The sequence below is a fragment of the Balaenoptera physalus genome (genome assembly GCF_965194825.1).
Source record: "Balaenoptera physalus genome assembly, chromosome: 15".
NCBI classification, from domain to species: domain Eukaryota; kingdom Metazoa; phylum Chordata; class Mammalia; order Artiodactyla; family Balaenopteridae; genus Balaenoptera; species Balaenoptera physalus.
This window is the reverse complement of record NC_138894.1, coordinates 66,670,783-66,689,470: the sequence shown is the minus strand read 5'-3', so window position 1 is coordinate 66,689,470 and position 18,688 is coordinate 66,670,783. Positions and strand designations below refer to the sequence as shown.

Sequence of the window (18,688 nt, the reverse complement as noted above, 5' to 3'; positions counted from 1 at the left end):
TTGCACAACTCTGTTAATATACTACAAACCACTGAATAGTATACTTCAAAAGGGTAAATTTTATGGTGTGCAAATTATATCTTAATAAAGCTGTTATCTTAAAAAAAAAGTTCACGACACACAGTTTGTCATTTCTTGAGGAACACATCTGAGTGCTAGAACTCGCTGCAGGTTGGGAGCGAGTCAAGGGGCCAGTGAGGGAACCTAGCCGGCTGTCCAGCATCCGCATCTCGGTGCAGGTTCACTGTTCTCTACCTGTTGACATTTACCTAGGAACTCCTGGGAAATAATAAAACTTGCTGCTCTAAAAGAAAGGTGGCAAAAAATAAGAGAGATCCTACGGTGAACTTTGAAAGGGGGGTTACTTGTGATGTAAGAATCTGTACGGCACTCTTGGATCTGGAGGAAGCCAGAGGCTTGTACAAACATTTCTCTATTTGAGGATTTAGGGACCCATAAAGAGAGACATCCCCTAATGACTTTTGGGGGTCTAGCGTACTAAAAGCAGGGGGGTACGGATGGTGGTATAGAAAGAGAAGTATCTCTAAAAACTCATTTTAAAGTAATCCTATGTACAATAACAGAAGTAATCACATGAAACCAAATGGATTACACGAAACAGACTTTTCTGGAAGGATGCTTTAAGGTTCTTCCAGCCCTCGACTGCTAGAATAAACTTATATATCACAACAAACTTTCAATTCAGGGAGCCAGACACAGTGACAGAATTAGGCCTTACAAGTAAAGTCAGGTCACAGCTCAGGGGAGACCCTATACCGGCCCTCAGAGCCTCTGATTGCTGTAATCCATCATTCCAAACCCCGCCTCCACAACACCGCATCAGTGCCTGACATACCTTCTGGAATTTGATTTGAAAGAAACGAATTACTTGGAATCACTGGTTTATGACAGACAGGATTATTTATTCTGGTCCCAGAGGATACTGGCAGAAAGTTCACAGGAGGGATACTGTACTTGTGATGGGTATTTGTTAGTAACTTGGCTATTTCTGATTCTTCCTCTAAAAGGGTTATCAAAGAATATACAACAGGTTCTGAAGTTTCTGCAAATGTCAAGGCCTTGCCATAAAGGAACTCAGAAATATGTAAACGACAAGCCAGAGGTAGATTCTCATTGGTGGAATAAAATGCCACAAGGGGAGCTTGGTAGGGGTATTTGTGGTCTTTAGAAAATCGAATTTCAAGTTCATATAAAAAAGATGCATCTTTGTCAGCATTTAGATGGGAATCATCTACACTTCTTTCTGCTTTTCCAATAACTTGATTTGGGGGCACTTCATGTTTGAATTTGCACTTTGATCCAAATTTGCAATTTCCTCTGAGGTAAAATTTACAGATTTCAAGTGATGTCTCCTGTATATTTTTGGTACGTTCCTTTTGCTTGGATTTGCAGAATTTACTCGCCAAATACCCCAGTTCTAATCCAATGGTCCAGACTCTGTTCTGAATTCTTTCTATAAATTTTTCTCCACAGATTGACTTGAGAGCAAAGGCCTCTTCCTGTCGCTGTTCCACACACTCATCCAAGCTTATACGCGCAACGGCCTCAGAGATCTTCATCCTCTCTCCAAATGTCTCTGAAAAACACTGGGTGAGCAGATGTTCCAGTGATGCCCCCAGGTCTCCATCGCAAATTCTCAGGGCTGCCTGACAGCGCTCGGTGTTGAAACCATACCTGCCAAGTGAGAAGATGACAAAAAAGACTGAGTAATATCAAACCTCAAAAGAGAAATTCATTTAAATACATATATGGGAAGGCATAACTATACATAGGCAGGGTTTGTGTCTTGAAAAAGTGCACCTGATAGGGGCTTCCCTGGTGGCGAAGTGGTTGGGAATCTGCCTGCCAATGCAGGGGACACGGGTTCGAGCCCTGGTCTGGGAAGATCCCACATGCCGCAGAGCAATTGCGCCCGTGAGCCACAACTGCTGAGCCTGCGCGTCTGGAGCCTGTGCTCCGCAACAAGAGAGGCCGCGACAGTGAGAGGCCCGCGCACCGCGATGAAGAGTGGCCCCCGCTCGCCGCAACTGGAGAAAGCCCTCGCACAGAAACGAAGACCCAACACAGCCAAAAATAAATAAATAAATAAATTTATATATATATTAAAAAAAAGTGTACTAACTCCTCCTTCATCTCCCTATCCTAAAAGAGAGGATACTGGGCGTATCAGGTACCGCTGGAACACACACAACACGAAAGTATTCAAGGAGAGGTAGGTGCGTTTATAATACACTTCCAGTTTCCTTTAATTTTCCCATAAATGATGAAAGCAAACCTGGAAAGTTTTTGCACTGCAAGTGTTGAGGCTGTAAATTCTGGATACTGCGGCTCCACCAGGCCTGAGCCAGCACATTGCAAAGGATCTGAGTCGGGAACGAGGGAAGCTTCTCGTCCAGCTGACCAGTACTGCTCGTCATCGTCATCAGGCTCATCATCTTCGTCCTCCCCAGAAACACCTCTTCTGGCAAAAGTAACATTCTCATATATTAATTTCTACTTACCTCAAAGAAAAATTTAGTAAGAGTCTAAGAATTTAATTCAAGGAACCAAAGGACAGAGAATCCTGACCAATATTCAGTCACTGATTTAATTTTTTATTGACCTATTAATTTATAGCTCAGCAAGTAACAGAACTTATTACCTGCCCGGTACTATGTTAAATGTTTTATATGTACTATCTCTTTGAAAATCTTCCCAATAACCCAGCCAGACTGGAATCTCTATTTTTTTTTTTTCAGATGATCAACTAAAATTTAAGAGAAGATTAGTAACTGCCAAAGGTTATAAAGTAAAGAGCAACTAGATTTTTTAACCAAGGTAGTCCGACCCAGAGTCTGTGTTCTTAACTACAGAAGCCTTGGCTATCCTCTCTCTCTTCTCATTCGTAAAAACCATCGCTATTTTTTTTTGCTTTGCTGCATAACCACCTTTCCTAAATTTAAGACAGATAAGCGATTTGTAGATAGGATGGAAACTGAGCTGTTCATGGCTGACCGTTCATTAATTCTGGCAAATGGAAAGGATTAACCTCTCCAACTGAAATCACAAAGCAAAATAGCCAAAAGTCTAAAACAATCTTTCTCTTAGGCAGATGGTCATGAGAAGTGCAATCATAAGACTTCATCTGATCAACTCAATATTTGCTCCTAGAACAATGCTTCTACTTGCTCACTACAAGGTTTTATTTGAAAGGTTATCAAGAAAGCAACTACTGAATCCATATTAGCACTGTCCTAGAAAAAGTAAAGATGAAAAGGCGATCTGTACCATTGCTCACAGATACTGCAAAACAACTCACTCTAAAACTGTTGCTGAATAATTATTCTTGTATTTCTCTTGACTCACTTTCAACGAGTTATACAGCCACTACAGGATCAGTACTGATACAGTATTCCAAAGACACACAGGACCCTCACACTGCCAATGCATCTTCCTCAATATAGTAATTTACTGAAATAAAATAATTTACTCAGATCCAACATCCGCATCTTGTTCTTGCAGGTCTCGGAGAAGAGCTTTCACTTTTTCTTGATTCTCAGAAGTCATATGTAGAGTCTGAAGGGGCACTTTGGCTTCAGGCTTCCATTTGGGGTGTGCGTCCCCTTTGCTCACGCTACTGTTACTAGGTCTGCAAAGGACACAAGAACAAAATTACACATTTATCCGTGAGCAGAACTTTTACACTCTCCTCAGGGCCCCCAAATATATACAACATGACTGGACTGTCAAATACCCTACAAAAGATGACAATGAATGTGAAGAGACTCTCTATTTTCTACAGTATTTACCAGACTTCATTATATTGAAACTGCTGGAGAAAAACCTGATTCGATGCTTCATCATTAAATCTGGCTTCACTAACTCAAAAGTCCTCTGGAGAAAGTAATGCTATGATGACTCCTTCTGCACTAGTGGATGTTCAAAAGAAATGTGCTACATACAAAGAGTACATATTTCATTCTATTTGAGGTACTTGATCTGAAAACAACTGAGAGTCCTATCTTGTGAATATTAGGCCCTATTTTTGAAATATTTACCTAAATTATTATTTCCTGATTACAAAAATCATAATAATACATGTTCACTGTAGAAAAGTAGAGAACCAAGAAGAAAACAGAAGTCATCTTAAATCACATCAGTCTTTTTCACATACATTTTTTATAAAATTGTACAGCACATATAATCTTTTATAATTTGCTTTATTTCCTTATCAAAATAAAACTGTCATTTCCACCAAATTAAATATTTTCCTACAACTTAACTTTTAAATGGTTACACATACATATAGAGGTACTAGAATTTATTTCACCAATCTTTCATTTTTGGAATTTAGATTTTTTTTTTTAGGGATACTTTTTAATATTTAAAACAATAATCAGCTCTGAAGTTTAACTTTACTCACTAAATTTCTTTTTTTCACTTGGCATGTTTCATTATACGTTTTCACAAATCTAGGGAAATGGCAGAAACTTTCTCTGCATTGAAAATCCAACATATTATTGAGACTTTGAAAAGAACCACACACTTACACTCGCAAAACTGGGTAGCAAAGGAGAAAATAGAATAGGCTGTGGTTTTTAACCACTTAGTTGCAACCTCTGAAAAGAAACATTAGCCCAAATTCATTATTTCCCCTTTTGGTTTCAAAAAATTTTAAATCTGCAGAAATTAACACCATTTACCAAGATTCACCAATTGTTAACAGTTGCCATACTTAAATGCACACACACATTTATGCCCTTCTCTTCTTATTTCTCTCTCTACACACACATATATGCATATATATCTGCTCCCCCATATATGTACGTGCATGTTCTGCTGAACCATCTGAATGTAAGTTACAGGCATCACATTCACTTTTAAATACTTCAGCGTGTTATTTCCTAAGAACAGAGACATACTTTTATATAACCACAATACTCTTATTGCTCACGAGATATTTTATATTGATATCATCTAATATATAATCCATATTCAAAGTTCCTAACTGCCTCAATCGTGTCTTCTACAGATTTTCTGATTGAGTATCTAGCTTAAAATGACATTTAGTTATCTGTTTTTCAAACTCCTTTAATTTAGAATAGTTCCCCCACCTATTTCCTGGCATTGACTTTTTTGAAGCACTTAGGCTAGCTGTCTTGTAGAATTCTCACTATTTGGACTTGTCTGATTGTTTCCTCATGATTAGTATAAAAAAAAAAAAAAGGGGGGGGGTGGGTGGGTGGGTAGGGGGAGAACTTCCATATGCTCCTATCTCATCTACCTCTTATTTGTAAACCCCTATACTTTGCCTTCCTTCCAGTTCCTAAGGATGAACCATCCTTGATCCTAAAGTCAGTCCCTCTGTATACTGTATATACAATCTCTTTAACCTCCTCAAGGAAATCATTCCAGCACTTATCCCCCCCTCTACATCATCAGATCATCAGTTCTTCATTCTCCTTTGGATCAGTTCCATCAGCGTACAGACATGCTATATAACGTCTACCATCTTAAAAAAAAAAACTTCCCTTTGACTGCATATCCCTCTCAAGCTACTGTCCTATCTCTCCTCCCTCCCCTGCCCTTTAGAGCAAAACTCCCTCAAAGGGTTATCTAAATCATTGTCTTTGTCACCACTTTCTTTCGTCTTCTCTCTGAAACACACTCCAATAGGGTTTTCTCCACACTAAGTATACTAAACCAAACAGCTCTCGTCAAGGTTACCCATGCTATCCACATTGCCAAATCCAGTGGACAATTGTCAGAACACATTTTTCTTTTTTCTTTATATTGGCTGTGCCACGCAGCTTGTGGGATCTTAGATCCCGACCAGGGATTGAACCTGGGGCCACAGCAGTGAAAGTCCTAACCACTGGGCCACCAGGGAACTCCTGGAACACATTTTTCTTGACCTGTTAGAAGCATTTTTTATACAACTTGCGGATTCCCTTTAAGTATCCAATCCAATCTGACTGGATACTTCCCTTGAAAACACCTTCATTCCTTGACTTCCAGAAATAAGCTTAGTTTTCCTCCTACTTCACTGGCAACTCCTCAATCTACTTTGTCTCATTTTCCTAATCTCTCTCAGTTCTAAAGCCTAGAGTGCCCCAGGGCTCAAAGTTCAGACCTCTTCTCTATATCCTATCTCATCCAGTCCCATAGCCTTAAAGCACATTTATTCCTAGAGGACTCATACATTTACTTCTCTAGCCTAGATCTTGTCCTTGAACTCCAGACTTATACACTAAATTGCCTATGAAATTGCCACTTGGAGTGTACCTTCTAACTGGTCTTTCTGCTTCCAACCCATGTCCCCCTGTAGTCTATTCTCCACAGAGCACACTGAGGCAGGGCCACTGAATATGGGTGCACAGACTATACACTATGCAAAGGGTCCTAAAGTAGGGAAGGAGGGGACAGCAAGAGCTAAAATCCAGTCTATGCTCTGCTTGCCAAGACATCCACCCTGGAGCTATAACTGCCCAAAGAAAGGGGCACCATTTTCTAATTCACATGAAGGGATATACTGAATAGCAGTAACTCTGGCTAGAGTGATTGATGTCACACACTCTTGCCTCAAACCCTTCAATGGCTTCCCATTTTACTCAAAGCAAAGCCAAAGTCCTTGTAATGGCCTTTTTGGCCATGGCACGTGACTTGGCTCAGTCCAGTTCAAGATGCTGACAAACCTCACGGCTGGTGCTTGAAAGACAGAATTGTGGCGCTTGAAGAAGCATTTCAGGTAGATAAGGTGTATTTGAACATGTGATGACTGATATATACAGAACAGATGTTTTTGCTTTCCTTGACGTTTCCTGGTGGTAGCAGGGGTGAACTTTTGAGAAGGTGCCAAATACCTGTGAGAATGTGTGTCTGCCCCATTGAGAACGTCTGTAGAATTCAATTCCATTATTTAAAATAGTTTTTCTACTGACCAGCCCCAGCCTGAAGCTTGACACAATAACTAGACAAGCTATTCTACAACTATCCTAAGATAACTTTCTCAACTGTGCTTTAATTTTCAAAGGTTATTTTAAAATCCCATTCTTTCGACTATTCTAAAGATTATATATTCCAAAGTATCCTTTTAAAAACTTGGTTTTATATGCTTATGATTTTTTCTATAATAAATCATTTTAATGATTATATCTGACCCCTTTGACAGAAAACAGATCAATGGATTCCTAAGGGTCAGGGAAGAGTGTGCTGCAAAGGGCATGGGGGAGTTTTGAAGAACTGTTTATGGCGATGATTGCATTTGTCAAATTTTAGGTTGAGTTTTACTGAACGTAAATTACACTTCCATGAACATGACTTTTAAAACTTAAAAAAAAAACAAAAACAAACAAAATCCTTAGAATGGCCTAAAACATCCTATACAGTAGAGTCTCTCGAATCTAACTGCCTATCACTTCTTACCCATCCATGCTAGCCACATGGCTTCCTTGCCATCTCCTAAATCTTCCAAGCACACTCCTGCCTTAGGAACTGTGCACCTGCCGTTCCCTCTGCCTTGAACGTTCTTCCCTTAGATAGCTTCACAGCTTATCCTTTACTTCTTTCTTGTCCTGGCTCAAATGACACATCATTAGAGAACTCTTCTCTAATGATCACTCCATAGAAAACAGCAACCAGCAATCTATTTCAGTATTTTCTATCCCTTTATCCTTTATTTTTCTCCATAGCACTTACCATCTGACCTATTATTATACCTTTGTTTATGGTCTTTATACCTCAAACCTCCTTCTATGAAGACAAGGACAATATTCTATTCATCGCTGTAATCCTGGTTCCTAAAACAGTGCCTGGTGCATGGTAGGCACTGAGTAAATATTTCCTGCATGAATGAATGTCTGAGACTCTAAGAACCTAAAAAGTCAGTGTTTTCAGAAAGAATGGAGCTGCATCTAACTCAGCATTTAGGTTCTTAAGTCAGCAGCTAAGGTGAAAGTATAGTTTTAGATTATTCTGGAGGATTCTTAAAAAAGTGTCAAGTTTGAGACAGATACATTATCTCTCAGTATGTCCAAAATGACCATTTTTCATTTAGAATGGAAAAAAAATGTAGATTCTCTGGTTGCATACCAGGTGAAATATTTGATTATGGTAGAGACCATGTATAAGAAATATATACTTAAACATTATTATCACATACTCAGTACATCAAGAGGCTTAAACTACAAAAAGCACTTGGAAACTGAGACTGACTGAGGGATGAGCACATTCCTCTCCCGTATCCTGTTCACTGCGGAGCCCAGATTCCTTTTGCGGCAAGTTTAACTACTTATATACTATTGGTTCTTCTTTTTCTTTTTTTCCTGAATACATACAGTTGAATTCATTTAAGTTAAAAGCATTTATGATGCAGCTGAACTTCAGCACTCACCTATATTCCTTTCTAAGTAATATTTAGTTGGGAATTATTCCCACAAAAGAGTGTGTGTATGTATGTGTGTATATACACAGCTCTAAAGAAGTCTCTCCATCTCTAAAAATTCAAGTAAACAGCTTGAAGTGCAATTTGAGAAACAACGAGAATTTTATATTTACACTGCATAACATGCAGTAGTAAAATCTTTACTTTCATTAAACATGCATTAGAATTATCAGAATTTATTCACTAATTAAAAGCTGAACATGAGAAAAGCCTGGGTATGATATCTACCACTGGTCATCACATGAAGTTCCAGTAAATATTTGGTTGATCTGGTTGGAAAATAGATAATTCATCAACTAGACAGATGGAGTATAGCCAGATCTCATTTGGGGACCTTCAAACTACAATGCCTAAGAAATACTTAAAATAATTTTCATCACCTTCACCATTTCCAATATTTACTTTCCTAGTAATACTGATTACAATAACAATATTATACTCAATTCACAGTGTCATGTGGAAGTTAAAGTTAACTTCAGATTTCAAAGCACCACCCCCATCCCTGGCCCAACAAAAGGTGTTATTTGCCATCATGCCTTTAGAAAAGGTTACAAAGAGGGGGCTTTAAAACAAGAGGAAGATAAGTTGGCCAGAATTACTTGGCATTTTCCCCCTTTGTCTTAGTCATCTGTTGTCCATAGATCAGGAATTGATACTGTTTTCATATTTGAACATTTAAAGAGTATAATGACCTGGATGAACGCCTTGATTCATTGAAGATAGAAAAGTCATCGCCATCATCCCAAATTCTACTTGAGGCCTTTCTATTGCCACCAATGCCACCGCCACCGCTGCCACCCCCATGAGATTTACTAGCATGACTTCTGCCTCCTCTTCCTCCTCTGGAAGACCCCTTTCCACCTCCTTTCCCTGGCTTGCCTTTTCTTCTTACTGAAGAACTCATTTTCACCTGCAAGAGAAAAAAGTAATGCAGACATTATAAAAATCAGACAAGTATAATACTCCTTTGTTTGTCAAAGTTATGGATATAGCCTATTTTAAAGAAAAAAGGAAAATGCATACTTTAAAAGGGCCAGTTTAGGGCTTCCCTGGTGGTGCAGTGGTTGAGAATCCGCCTGCCAATGCAGGGGACACGGGTTCGAGCCCTGGTCTGGGAAGATCCCACATGCGCGGAGCAACTGGGCCCGTGAGCCACAACTACTGAGCCTGCGCGTCTGGAGCCTGTGCTCCGCAACAAGAGAGGCCGCGATAGTGAGAGGCCCGCGCACCGCGATGAAGAGTGGCCCCCGCTTGCCGCAACTGGAGACAGCCCTCGCACAGAAACGAAGACCCAACACAGCCATAAATAAATAAATAAATTTAAAAAAAAATTCCCCATTAATGGGTATTTGCATAGTCGCTAACTTAAAAAAAAAAAAAAAAAAAGAAACACATGGAGAAGTTTCAAATCATACATAGGGTGTGTAGGGTCCAATGCTACATTTTGATCTGGTTAGGTCTCCCATAGGGTTTAAAAAACTCTAGTTGAGAAGAGATGTTTTCATGTATTTAATACATAATTTGATAAGTAAAATTTATATTTACATATACACTTGCAGAAACACAGCCTTGGCTCAGAGACTTTGCCTCGGGGAAGTAAAACTGTAGAGTTTTGTATGCAATCAAAGTTAAGATGTTATCAGCTTAAAATAGAATGTTACAACTAAAAGATGTTTTATGTCAGTCTCATGGTAAAAAGCAAAAATATAAAACAAAACAAAACAAATTACACAGCAAAAATCTATAGTAGATACCCAAAGCAATCTAGAGATTCAATGCAATCCCTATCAAACTACCACTGGCATTTTTCACAGAACTAGAACAAAAAATTTCACAATTTGTATGGAGACACAAAAGACCCCGAATAGCCAAAGCAATCTTGAGAACGAAAAATGGAGCTGGAGGAATCAGGTTCCCTGACTTCAGACTATATTACAGCGCTACAGTAATCAAGACAGTTTGGTACTGGCACAAAAACAGAAATATAGATCAATGGAACAGGATAGAAAGCCCAGAGATAAACCCACGCACATATGGTCACCTTATCTTCGATAAAGGAGGCAAGCATATACAGTGGAGAAAAGACAGCCTCTTCAATAAGTGGTGCTGGGAAAATTGGACAGGTACATGTAAAAGTATGAAATTAGAACACTCCCTGACACCATACACAAAAATAAACTCAAAATGGATTAAAGACCTAAGTGTAAGGCCAGACACTATCAAACTCTTAGAGGAAAACATAGGCAGAACACTCTATGACATAAATCACAGCAAGATCCTTTTTGACCCAGCCCTTAGAGAAATGGAAATAAAAACACAAATAAACAAATGGGACCTAATGAAACTTAAAAGCTTTTGCACAGCAAAGGAAACCATAAACAAGACCAAAAGACAACCATCAGAATGGGAGAAAATATTTGCAAATGAAGCAACTGACAAAGGATTAATCTCCAAGATTTACAAGCAGCTCATGCAGCTCAATAACAAAAAAACAAACAACCCAATCCAAAAATGGGCAGAAGACCTAAATAGACATTTCTCCAAAGAAGATATACAGATGGCCAACAGACACATGAAAGAATGCTCAACATCATTAATCATTAGAGAAATGCAAATCAAAACTACAATGAGGTATCATCTCACACCAGTCAGAATGGCCATCATCAAAAAATCTAGAAACAATAAATGCTGGAGAGGGTGTGGAGAAAAGGGAACACTCTTGCACTGTTGGTGGGAATGTAAATTGATACAGCCACTATGGAGAACAGTATGGAGGTTCCTTAAAAAACTAAAAATAGAACTACCATACGACCCAGCAATCCCACTACTGGGCATATACCCTGAGAAAACCATAATTCAAAAAGAGTCATGTACCAAAATGTTCATTGCAGCTCTATTTACAATAGCCAGGACATGGAAGCAACCTAAGTGTCCATCATCAGATGAATGGATAAAGAAGATGTGGCACATATATACAATGGAATATTACTCAGCCATAAAAAGAAATGAAATGGAGGTATTTGTAATGAGGTGGATGGAGTTAGAGTCTGTCATACAGAGTGAAGTAAGTCAGAAAGAGAAAAACAAATACAGTATGCTAAAACATATATATGGAATCTAAGGGAAAAAAAAAAGGTCATGAAGAACCTAGTGGCAAGATGGGAATAAAGACACAGACCTACTAGAGAATGGACTTGAGGATATGGGGAGGGGGAGGGGTGAGATGTGACAGGGTGAGAGAGTGTCATGGACATATATACACTACCAAATGTAAAATAGATAGCTAGTGGGAAGCAGCCGCATAGCACAGGGAGATCAGCTCGGTGCTTTGTGACCACCTAGAGGGGTGGGATAGGGAGGGTGGGAGGGAGGGAGATGCAAGAGGGAAGAGATATGGGAACATATGTGTATGTATAACTGATTCACTTTGCTATAAAGCAGAAACTAACACACCATTGTAAAGCAATTATACTCCAATAAAGATGTTTTAAAAAAAAATCTATAGTAGATACATAAAAGATAATGAGGAAGGAATCAAAGCATACCACTACAGAAGATCATCAAATCACAAAGGAAGACAGCAAGAGAGAAAGAAAGAAACAAAGGATCTATAAAACACCCAGGAAACAACGATCAAAATGGCAATAGTGGGCTTCCCTGGTGGCGCAGTGGTTGAGAATCTGCCTGCTAATGCAGGGGACAAGGGTTCGAGCCCTGGTCTGGGAAGATCCCACATGCCGTGGAGCAACTAGGCCCGTGAGCCACAACTACTGAGCCTGCGCGTCTGGAGCCTGTGCTCCGCAACAAGAGAGGCCACGATAGTGAGAGGCCCGCACAGGCCCGTGCACCGCGATGAAGAGTGGCCCCCACTTGCTGCAACTAGAGAAAGCCCTAGCACAGAAACGAAGACCCAACATAGCAATCAATCAATCAATCAATCAATCAATCAATCTTTAAAAAAAAAATGGCAATAGTAAGCCCTTACCTATCAATAATCACTTTAAATGTAAATGGACTAAATTCGCCCATCAAAATACACAGAGTACCTGAATGGATTAAAAAACAACACTCAGGACTTCCCTGGCGGTGCAGTGGTTAAGAATCCACCTGCCAATGCAGGGGACACAGGTTCGAGCCCTGGTCTGGGATGATTCCACATGCTGCGGAACAACTAAGCCCATGCGCCACAACTACTGAGCCTGTGCTCTAGAGCCCGCAAGCCACAACTACTGAGCCTGTATGCTACAACTACTGAAGCCCTCGTGCCTAGAGCCTGTGCTCCGCAACAAGAGAAGCCACCATTATGAGAAGCCCATGCACCACAACAAAGAGTAGACCCCGCTCGCCACAACTAGAGAAAGCCTGCATGCAGCAACAAAGACCCAATGCAGTCAAAAATAAATAAATAAAAATAAATTTTAAAAAGTTAAAAAAAAAAAAAAAACAAGACTCAACTACATGCTGCCTGCAACAGAATCACTTCAGCTTTAAAGACACACATAGACTGAAACTGAAGTATGTAAAAGACAGTAAACGCACATGGAAACCAAAAGACAGCAGGGGTAGCTATACTTAGACAAAATAGCCTTTAAGTCAAATGCTGTAACAAGAGACAAAGAAGATCATCATATAACGATAAAGGGGTCAATTCATCAAGGGAATCTAACAATTTTAAGTATTTATGCTCCCAACATCAGAGCACCTAAATATATACAGCAAATATTAACATAATTGAAGAGAGAAATAGACATCAACACAATAATAATAAGGGACTTTAATACCACACTTTCAACAATGGTCATATCATCCAGAAAGAAAAATCAGTAAAGAAATATTGGACTTGAACTATAATTTAAGCCAAATGGACCAGCAGACATACACAGAACATTCCATTCAAAGCAGGAGACTACATTTTCTTCTCAAATGCACATGAAATATTCTCCAGGATAGATCATATCTTAGGCTATAAAACAAGTCTTGACAAACTTAAGAAGACTGAAATCAGATCAAGCATCTTTTCTAACCACAATGGTATGAAACTAGAAATCAATAACAGAAGGAAAACTGGAAAACTCATAAATATGTGGACATTAAAAAACATGCTCCTGAACAACCAATGGGTCAAAGACAAAATCAAGAGGGAAATTTTAAAATATCTTCAAACAATTGAAAGTGGAAACACAACATACCAAAACTTACGGGATGCAGCAAAAGGAGTTCTAAGAGGACAGTTTAAAGCAATAAATGCCTACATTACGAAAAAGAAAAGATCTCAAATAATCCATCTAAATTTACACCTCAGGGAACCAGAAAAAGAAGAACAAACTAAGGCCAAACTAAGCCAAACTAACTACACCCAAACTAAGTCCAAAGTTAGTAGTATGCATAATAGGAGCACCAGAAGGATGGGGGTGGGGAGAAGAGAGAAAAGAGCAGAAAAAATATTAAAAGAAATAAGAGCAGAAGACTTCTCAAATTTATTGAAAGACAATAACCTACACAGCCAGGAAGCTCTAAGGAGTCCAAGTAGGATACACCCATAGATCCCTAAACAGACACAGTATGTAAAAATGCTGAAAGTTAAAGACAAGGAGAAATCTTGAAAGCATTTAGAGAAAAACAACTTGACACTTACAGATATAAACCCAGTAAGATTAACAGTTGACTTTCTGGCAGAAACGATGGAGGCCAGAAGGCAGTGACATAATACATTCAAAGGACTTAAAGAAAAGAACTGTCAACCAATAATCCTATATCCAGAAAAGCTATCTTTCAAGATTGGAGGTGAAATTAAAAGTTTCTCAGATAAAAGCAGAGAATTTGTTGACAGCAGACCTGCTTTACAAAAAAATACTAAAGGAAGCTCTTCAAGCTGAAGCAAGTGACCCTAGATGATAACTGGAATCCACACAAAAAACAAGAAGCACCAATAAAGGTAATTGTGTAATTACAAAAAAACCCAAAAAACAAAAACAACCCCCTCCCCTCAAAGCCAACAAAACAGTGTAAATGTATATTTTTCTCCTTTCTTCACATAACCGATTTAAAAAGCAACTGTATAAAATAATATGTACATAATGTAATATTGGACCTGTGATGTATAGAAATGTAATATATTTGCTAATAACAGAACAAAGCAGATCAGTGGGAGCATAGTTGTACTGGGTTAAGAAAATGACTACAGATGGTAAAGCAATAACTATAACAATGTACAGTTGGGGAAGCAACCTAAGTACCCATTGACAGATGAATGGATAAAGAAGATGTGGTATAGATACACAATGGAATATTACTCAGCCATAAAAAAGAATGAAATAATGCCATTAGCAACAACATGGATGGACCTAGAGATTATCATACTAAGTGAAGTAAGTCAGACAGAGAAAGACAAATATCACACGATATTGCTTTATAAGGAATCTAAAAAAAAATGATACAAATGAACTTATTTACAAAACAGAAATGGACTCACAGACATAAAAAATAAACTTATGGTTACCAAAGGGGGATGGGGGGGAGAGGTAAATTAGGAGTTTTGGATTAAAATATACACACTACTATATATAAAATAGATAAGCAATAAGGACCTATTGTATAGCACAGGGAACTATACTCAGTATCTTATAATAACCTATAATGGAAAAGAATCTAAAAAAGAATATAAATACACACACACACGCACACACACACACACGTATAACTAAATCACTTTGCTGTACACCTGAAACTAACACATTTTAAACCAACTACATTTCAATATAAAAAATAGAGAAGAATGTACACTTGGGTTTGTAATATTAATAGATATAATATGTGTAACAATAATACTGCAAAAAGGAGGGGAAAGGAATACAGCTGTATGAGAGTAACATTTCAATACACTACTAAAATTGAGCTAGTATAAATGTGAAGCTGATTCTGATATGTCAAGATGTACAAGATAAACCCTTGGGCAGTCACTAAAAAACAAAACAAAAACTCAAAAAAAATATCGTGAAAAAAATCATTAAAGAAATTAAAATACTGAATTAGAAAATGTTCATTTAATGATAATGCAAAAGAAAGCAGTAAAGTAGGAACAGAGAAACAAAATAGACGAGACATACAGACAACAAAAAGTAGAAGGGTAAATGTAAATTCCACTATACCAACATTAAATGTGAATGGATTGGACAATTCAATCAAAAGACAAATTATCAGACTGTATAAAAACAAGAACCAACTATATGCTATCACTTTAATTCAAAGATACAAATAAATGAAAAGTAAAAGGATGGAAAAAGAAAAATCATGCAAACAGCAACCACAAGAAAGCTGGAATGACTATGCTAATATCAGACGAAATAGACTTTAAAGCAAAAAATGTTGTTAGAGATAAAGAAGGACATTTCATAATGATAAGAGAGTCAATCCATGAGGAAGATATTAACAATTACAAATATATTGCACCTAATAACAGAGCACCAGAATACATAAAGCAACAACTGACAGAAATGAACAGAGAGGACTTCTGTGGTGGTGCAGTGGGTAAGAATCCACCTGCCAATGCAGGGGACACGGGTTTGAGCCCTGGTCCAGGAAGATCCCACATGCCATGGAGCAACTAAGCCCGTGCACCGCAACTACTGAGCCTGCATGCCACAACTACTGAAGCCTGTGTGCCCTAGAGCCCACGCGGCGCAACTACTGAGCCCACGCACCGCAACCACTGAAGCCCACAAGCTCTAGGGCCTGCGTGCTGCAACTACTGAAGCCCGTGCACCTAGAGCCCGTGCTCCGCAACAAGAGAAGCCACCGCAATGAGAAGCCCGCACACCACAACGAATAGTAACCCCTGCTCGCGGCAACTAGAGAAAGCCTGCGCACAGCAGCGAAGACCCAGTGCAGCCAAAAAAAAAAAAAGAAGAAGAAATGAACAGAGAAATAGACAATGCATAACAGTAGGAAACTTCAATACCCACTTTCAACAATGGTAGAGAACAACTACTGTAAGTCCCCTACATACGAACAAGTTCTGTTCTGAGAGCTCATTCATAAGTCCAATTTGTTCGTAAGTCCAACAAGATTAGCCTAGGTACCCAACTAACACAATCGGCTATATACTGCTGCTTTTACACTTGCTTCCGGACATCCTGGGCTTGAAATAAAGATACTGTACTATTGTACTCTATACAGTACTGTACAGTAAAGTACACAAAAGCACAACCACTTGTAGAGGATGCACACGTGACGATGTTCGCCAGACACATGAGCTAACTTACGTGATTGGACATGCAAACACATGTTCACATCTTTGAAACTTCACAACTTGAAGGTTCGTATGTAGGGGACTTACTGTAGACAGAAGATCAATAAAGAAATAGAAGACTTGAAACACAGTATAAACCAACTAGACCTAAGAGACATCTACAGAACACTCTACCCAATAAAAATATACATTTTCCTTATGTGTATAAGGAAAATTTTCCAGGATAGACCATATGCTAGGCTATAAAAAAAACCTCAATAAATTTCAAAAGACAGAAATGATACAAAGTATGTTTTGCAACCACAGCGGAATGAAATTTGAAATCAAAAGCAGGGAAATATCTGGGAAACTCACAAACATGTAGAAATTAAACTAGGTTTCTTGATATTCCTTTCTTCAAAATCCTTCATAATTATTCATATTTATTGTTTCTTTTATGTTTATCTTCCCGCCTCCCCAGAAGCTCTCTGAAGGCAAGAATTATGTCTATTTTGATTACCAATGTACCTCTAACTCAGTGTCTGGCATATAGAAGAAATTCAATATGTATTTGAAGAATGGCTGAAGGTTGAATAAATGACTGATATGAGAATGGAGATTCATTCATTTATTTATTCATTCCACAAATATTTATTAAGCACTTATTATGTGCCAAGTCCTAGGGATATAACAGCAAAGACGACAAAAGTTCCTGCCTCATGAAGCTTATCCTCTAGAGAGTAAGACAGACAATAAATAAATACATAATATCAGTTAAGTGCTATGAAGAAAATGAAAAACTCTGAGAGTGTTATTTTAGATAGAGCGGTCGAGTTAGAGTGGCCATTTTTCTGATCATATTGAGCAGACACCTGAACATTCAGAAAATGAGTCATGAAATGTTTGTGAAAAGTACATTGTAAGCAGAAGCAACAGTAGGTGAAAAGGGGCCAAGTCCAGAACATCTTCAATGCACTGGGCTGGATGAACAGTAAGGAGTCTGGTGGGTCTGCAATATAGTGAGCAAAGGAGATGAGGTCAGAAAGTAGACGGCCATGTAGGTCCTGGGAAGAACTTTGAATTTTATTCTAAATATAACAGAAAGTCACTAGAGAGCAGAGGCAAAAGCTTGGTATGACTGACTTAGGTTTTAAAACAATTACTCTAAAAAGGGAACCCTCCTACACTGTTGGTGGGAATGTAAATTGGTAGAGCCACTATGGAGAATAGCATGGAGGTTCCTTAAAAAACTAAAAATAGAGCTACCATATGATCCCGCAATCCCACCACTGGGCATATATCCATAGAAAAACATGGTTAGAAAGGATACAGGCACCCCAATGTTCACTGCAGCACTGTTTACAGTAGTCAAGACATGAAAGCAACTTAAATGTCTATCGACAGATGAATGGATAAAGAAGATGTGGTACACATATATAATGGAATATCACTCAGCCATTAAAAAGAATGAAATAACGTAGGGGACTCCCCTGGTGGTCTAGTCGTTAAGACTCCGTGCTCCCAACGCAGGGGGTCTGAGTTCGATCCCTGGTCAGGGAACTAGATCCTGCATGCTGCAACTAAGAGCCTGCATGCTGCAACTAAAAGAGCCCACATGTCACAGCTAAAGATCTCACATGCCGCAACTAAAGATCCCACATGCTGCAACGAAGATCCCATGTGCTACAACTAAGACCCAGCACAGCCAGATAAACAAATAAATAAATATTAAAAAAAAAAAGAATGAAATAATGCCATTTGCAGCAACATGGATGGACCTGGAGATTACCATAGTAAGTGAAGTAAGTCAGACAGAGAAAGACAAATAAATGATATGGCTTATATGCGGAATCTTAAAAAAAAAAAAAGATACAGATGAACTTATTTACAAAACAGAAACAGACTCACAGACTTAGAGAACATCACAGCCTTAGAGAACAAACTTATGGTTACCAGGAGGGAAGGGTTGGGGGGAGGGATAGACTGGGAGCTTGGGATTGACATATACACACTGCTGT

The 18,688-nt window shown here is 38.7% G+C and overlaps 1 protein-coding gene across 9 annotated transcripts in view; it reads right to left on the bottom strand.

Moving 5' to 3' along the window:
- DHX57 (DExH-box helicase 57) overlaps window positions 1–18,688 on the bottom strand; it is a 59,753-nt gene that overhangs the window by 37,995 nt on the left and 3,070 nt on the right. For 4 of the 9 annotated variants that reach the window (XM_082427650.1, XM_082427651.1, XM_082427649.1 and 1 more), the window contains exons 2-5: window positions 9,136–9,353; window positions 3,491–3,649; window positions 2,297–2,482; window positions 857–1,695 (exon numbers count right to left, since the gene is read on the bottom strand). In XM_082427650.1, the coding sequence (XP_082283776.1) occupies window positions 857–1,695; window positions 2,297–2,482; window positions 3,491–3,649; window positions 9,136–9,347 (1,396 nt within the window). In that variant the 5' untranslated portion in view covers window positions 9,348–9,353. Of the gene's footprint in view, window positions 1–856; window positions 1,696–2,296; window positions 2,483–3,490; window positions 3,650–9,135; window positions 9,354–18,688 lie in introns of those variants that run through there. The other 5 variants (XM_082427652.1, XM_082427648.1, XM_082427654.1 and 2 more) reach the window with 4 other exon arrangements.